The following is a 6,000-nucleotide window of genomic DNA, read 5'->3' on the forward strand; positions in this document are numbered from 1 at the left end:
TCCTGAAATACAAAATCATCAATCTGATTCTTTTTTATGCAAGTTCCAATTTTGCACTCACCTCTGACATGACAAACAGCCAAAGCATGTAAAGATGATTAATATAACACAGGCCGACCTTAGCAAAAACTTGGAACAGACTAGCAGCAAATGTAACGCTTGCTGGAGCGCTTCATAACTGAACATCTAGTCTGATCTAATGCGTTTACCTATTTTGACTTGATAGATTCAAATGTCGAGTCTACCACTTCGATGCGCTCTAGCAGCGGTACTAACTTGGAATTCAGATTAATGGGCATGACATTTCTGATCCCTATCTTGCGCATGTCTATTTTATTTTATTTATTTAGAATACACCTCAAAGCCCCCAGACAGGGGGTATTACATGATCCCTTTTGATCCTATGCCTGGGTTGATAAATTTCTGAGCCCATGGATATTTCATCTGCCAAAAAGGCGCCTTCAGACCACAATTACGCGCATTGACAAGCTCTAAGCCAGTGCCGCTTCAGTGCATTTTGCCTACCGTGGGACCGCAGACAACTGCAGCACAACCTTGTTCGTCTTGTCCATTTGTAAATATGATGGAGGTCTACAGGAGTTAAAGCAGGCTCAGTCATTTTGGAGCAGCTTTGGGTTGCAGATAGATGGCATTGAAGGGTAGCCTTTCCATCCTACAGCTTTTTTACTTCACTGCTTCCTACCAATAGTTTATCATTCTTTAACTGAGAAATGCTTGGGCTTCTTTTTAATATTTTGGCAATAGACCCCGTATGCCTTCCCAACACTCTTGAGAAGCTTCCTAGTGAGCGACAGCTTTGGCGTACCAACCCATAATGCTTCAAGTATGTTTTTTTCTGCCGTAAGCCTGGCTAGCTTGCCCCTGACAAAGAGGCTCGATGGTGAAGTACCTACTTGTTTTCACAGCAGAACCATTGGAATAGTACATGCAGCTTTTGTAGTCTTCAAGTTTTCTTCCTAATGGCTCACAATAGTTTGCGCTACCTGCTTCGCTTGCTGATCTCGCTTCTCTCCACCAGCAATTCAAAAGGCTGACAGGAGGTGCTACATCACATGCACAGTGCATTTTTTTTTTTTTTTTTTGCAATTACCTCCAACCGCCGGTGGCTCATACTAAATTTAATTGCGAACAAATATTTATTATACTCCATGCTTCCTTCCCTTACAAAAAACAAACAAACAAAAAAAGACATTTGTATTAAGCCCCATTGCAAGATGCATTATATCTTTGCCACTGATGCAATGACATTGTTCCTGTGCTCTGCTAAATTTGATGGCAAAACATCAAAACAACCAGTTTGGAGCAGTTTTGGAGCAATATTGCATTTTGGAGCAGGGAAAGCAGTTTGGAGCAGAATGGAGCAATTGGAGCAGCACTTCCACCCCTGTATGTTTGACAGTAAAACATCGCGGCAACCGGCTTGGAAGTTTTGGAGCAATATTGTGCTTTGGAGCAGGATGGAGCAGTGAAAGCTGTTTGGAGCAGAATGGAGCAATTGGAGCAGTGCTTCCACCCCTGAGTCATGCATGGGTGTCCTTCCATTCACAATCCATCTCCAGAGATAGATAAGGCAGACACAGGAATGTGGCACTGAGAATGCTGAAGCAGCTGGGTCAGTAAGCAGTCAATGGGTGTGGAGGTTGTGTTCAGTGTTGTGGTTTACTGGAGCATAACTGGTTTAGGAGGGCTACTGGGCAACTTGTACAATACAGAAGCGTAGGGCTTTGGCATGTGCCATGACACCAAGAACACGCCCTTAGCAAGGAACACCCATACAACTGTTGGCAAACGTTTCTCTCCTAAAGAAAGATTACTGTCATTGATTATCATACTGTTGTTGACTTATACTTTTGCTTTCAATACTTCACTATTCCTGGCTCTATCTCTCATTTATATAATAATTTCAGTACTTTTGAAAAGTTTTTCTTAGCTGTTTGCAGGATCGCGTATCTTTTTGCATTCACTCAATTTTCTTTAGTGTGTCATACTTCAAAATATTTATCTGCGTGTGTGGTTTACAAGCATTTTCTCTTCAAATCTGCAAGATGCCAGCCTAAGGCTTTGTTATTACTTCTAAATGCACATATTCATACCATACATTTGATATGCTGTAATGTTCTTCCTTTCTTTTTGTTTGTCATTATGAAATATTATTATACTGTGTTGCTGCTGGTTGATTAAGTAATTTACATGTAACAGGACCCTGTTAGAATCAATGCTATCATTTACAAGTGCCTGAACTTTTATGATTAAAATTTTCTTCATGCTCACAGACTTATGAGACCAGACCTAAACCACACATTGCCTTTGAGCTGAATATAATATTTAACCTGCATGTTAAGCTAAATTAGCAAGTCATTTGTCCCTCCAGTGAAAGGTCTTGGGAAGGGTGTATTCATCAGCAGGTTGCACATACATATCATGCTACATACTTCCGAAATAATGCATAGGTGTGTTTGCATTTCAACCTTGTTAAATTGTTCTTAAGAGAATGCGCATACATCTAGGGACCATCAATGATACAGTGGAAATAGTTTATGCTTGTGCCTATGCTAGAGAGCAGCAGAAGCAATATTTGAATGCAGATGTGTGCACTACACTGGCTGAATTTTGCAAGGAAGGCATGGCAAGGCATGGTGTGTAGCATATGTGAGATTTAACATAGCAAAACTGCACATGCACTATAAGAGGGGTCGCAATGGAGGGCTCAGGTTAATTTCAGCTGTCAGGAGTTCTTTAAATGGGTTTACCAGTACTGAATTTAGTTCAAGCTCTGCACACAACATACTTGTATCTTCTTTCAGATCAAAGGTGACTCTACAAGAAGTGGAAGAAAGGAGGAGGGATAAACCAACTATTCAATTATTTTTTGACACTGCAGCATGGCAGGGTAGAATGAGCATGACAACAATGATATGCCCAGTCCATAGCCTGGCATTGCAATGTGCATATGGTAGTGGTGTGCGAATTGCAGTTTTCTTAAACAGGATCAAATACAGGGTGTTTTGCTATCAAATAGAATGTGATTAGTATTGTTAAAAAACAAAACCGAATACAAATGAACAGCAATAGAACTGAATCAAATATGAATAAAACATTTGTGACTATTTGATACTTGTGAAAATATCCATGTGAAACAGCGAAGCGTTAGAGCTATCGAAAGACCTCACATTGAACTTCACTAAGGGGCACAAAATATCAGTTTATATTAACTTCGTAACTGCATGCCATATGCATAGAGAAATAATCTTTTGCTGCTGACGACAGCTAACTAGCACTAAATCTCATTTGATGAGAACGAATGTAACGCGTAGCGACGCTGAACCTTCCTTGCAGGTAGCCGCACAGACCGATCGCGGCAGCATGTTCTGAGGCGTCCGAGTGGGCCGTTTTAGAAGCAGACGTTGAAAAAAAAAAAAAAAAAAAAAAAAAAAAAAAAAAAAACTATGCCGTATCATACTCGAGAATAGATTCGATGCGTTTCTAATGTTTTCGAGCACGTACAATATATTAGAATCGATTTGCAGTAGAAATATATTTGATGGTAGGAGGGGGTTCTACGTCCCAACGGTAGAAAGGATCACCTGAGGATTTAAAGCGCACAATACACACTCCCCAAATAAACCATCACAAAATCTTTTTCTAAAATGATTTCAAAACAATGCTCCCTAGGAGAGCCAGCGCAGTATCTAAAGGAATAATGGTAGAAAAGGAAAGCAGGCAATGAATTCAAACATGACATACCTCGATATCTGCGGTGCCAGCGACGAATGCTTCATTCTCATTCTCTCTCTCCTCATTAAGTACAGTCAAAATTTCTACTACGCGATGTCTAAGTTCGCTGTCACTGCTGCTAGACTTTAAATACAAGCGGATGTCGCCCGCACTGTCCGTTGCAGCCAGCACCGTTTGCAGCGCCTGAGTGCGCCCAGTCTCAGGTTCGAAAAATAATCTTGCCCACTTACAGTTATCACAATCCTTGTGCATCTCAAAAGCAACTAAGAGTTCCTCTGCGTCAAAATCATACTTTGGCAGACCCATTGCTCCTTGTTCGATTGCTTTTGCTTTTCGCGCTAAACCTCCTGCTGTACGGAGGAAGGAATGGCTTTTTGTAGTAATTTATTGCCCATTGTTGCCCAAGTTGTTGCTATTGCCACTATTGCCACTACCTGCTACCACCGTAGCTACTGCTCCGCTACGGACAATATAAAATACCTTAAAACGGTAGAAGCCCGCAATTTCGCAATGTTTTTTAGTGCATTTATGACTAATATTGCGCTTAAAACGTTAAAAATTAAATCACAACTTAGAATCAACCCGCAAATAGTAAATAACACAGTTTCACGGTTTCACAATATTACCAATATAACAGCTTGAGGGGCTAGTTGGTGCTGCATAATCATGAAGGTTCCTCCATGTACATGCATAATACCCAGAAATGTGGCGGTGGCGCAACAAACACAAACACAATGTGTTTGTGTTTGCTGCGCCACATTTCTGGGTATAACACAGTTTCGGTTTCGGCTTTTGGTTGCCAAACGATCGTCTGATGCGAGTTAATCTGAGACAAACGTGCCAACGTTGCTTGAGACCCAACGAGAATTTAATGGGAGGAAGTTTTTTTCTTTTTCCATGAATAGCCTTTTGTTCAGCCTTATTATTCCGGCTTCTAGCTACTTACTGTAAAAGCCATCCTTTGGCAACTGAAACGGAAACTAGAACGGCAGAATACATGGTTGTACATAGACCTTGCAGAATATCCCCAGAATCTCATTGCAAATCAGCGATTCTCAGTAAGGTTTTTGTTTTTTAGATTAATTTATCCAATCGCGTATTATTAAAAAAATCGACAAATTTTCGCTTTTTGTGTGTGTGTGACGGTGGTGGTAGTAGCAGGCCCACGTGAAACGTTCCGAGTATACATGTGTGTGTTTGTGGGGGGGGGGGGGGGGGGAGGGTGCCGGATCGCATAATTCAATCTGTCGCGAGAGAGAGCAGAACGTTTTATTTATTCCAGTGGATGAAGGGGCTCCGGCCCTCCGTCGCTTGGGATGGATGGCGGGTGTCCCGCCTCAGACGCAGGCCGGCAGACGTTGTTGGCCGGCGGCGTCCCAGGCCAGCTGGATGGCGGCTAGCTGGAGCCCAGGGTCCGAGCAGCGCAACATGGTCTCCCAGAGTTGCGGCATCAGATTTAGATCCCTCCCGGGAGAAAAGGGGCAGTCCCAGAGGATGTGTTCGAGGGTCCCTCTCGAGTCACAGTTAGCACAGAATTCAGATATTCCTCCCGGGAGCATATGGCTCACCAGGAACGGGTGTGGGAATGTCCCAGTCTGAAGGCAACGCCAGGCGACGGCCTACCTGAAATTTAGGGTAGGGGCTGGCGCAGCAGCCACCCGTCTACTGAGTCTATAATGCTGCAGAATTTCTGTGTAAGATTTGGCACACTCTATGCTCCCCGCTCCGGCCCCCCCTCTCTGCCGCCGGCTCGGTGGTAGAGCCCTCGAGCCATGGCATGGGCGGATTCGTTGCCGGGAACTCCAGTGTGCGCTGGAGTTCAAATCTGTTGTATAGTTCGCGAGATTGGTGATTGGTGTAACATTCGAATTGCCATAGGGAGCAATCAACCCACGTCTGTAATTTCGTATGGCAGTTTTGCTGTCGCAGATCACGAAGCGCGCCTTTGTCTGGGCGCAGGCTAGAGCTACAGCCACTTCCTCAGCTGTCTCAGGAGATCTAGTTTTCAGGGTGACCGCGGTGATCGGTCTACCCAACCCATTCGTTATCGCTGCAACCATGAAGGGGCTTGCCCCTCCGGCAGCATCTACAAAGGTTACTTCCTCCGGCGGCAAGAGGCTAAATTTCCTACTGAGCATTTGAGTTCTTTTTTCCCGACGCTCCGTATGGTGTTCGGGATGCATGTTTTTTGGCAGCGGAGGTATCCATAGCCTGTCCCGTACAGCCATGTCTATTTCAGATTTT

At 43.6% G+C, this 6,000-nt stretch overlaps 1 protein-coding gene across 2 annotated transcripts in view; it reads right to left on the bottom strand.

Annotated features, from left to right (window-relative positions):
- The window catches only part of LOC146203980 (uncharacterized), a 41,632-nt gene extending 37,461 nt beyond the window's left edge, over positions 1–4,171 (bottom strand). Inside the window, exon 1 of one of the 2 annotated variants that reach the window (XM_084589030.1) lies at positions 3,766–4,171. In XM_084589030.1, coding sequence (XP_084445156.1) covers positions 3,766–4,062 — 297 coding nt within the window. In that variant the 5' untranslated portion in view covers positions 4,063–4,171. The remainder of the gene's footprint in view (positions 1–3,765) is intronic. The other variant, XM_084589031.1, reaches the window with a different exon arrangement.
- Between the last annotated feature and the right edge of the window lie 1,829 nt (positions 4,172–6,000).

This window comes from Amblyomma maculatum, chromosome 1 (assembly GCF_055883805.1).
Source record: "Amblyomma maculatum isolate TAMU_Amacu chromosome 1, ASM5588380v1, whole genome shotgun sequence".
Taxonomy (NCBI): Eukaryota; Metazoa; Arthropoda; class Arachnida; order Ixodida; family Ixodidae; genus Amblyomma; species Amblyomma maculatum.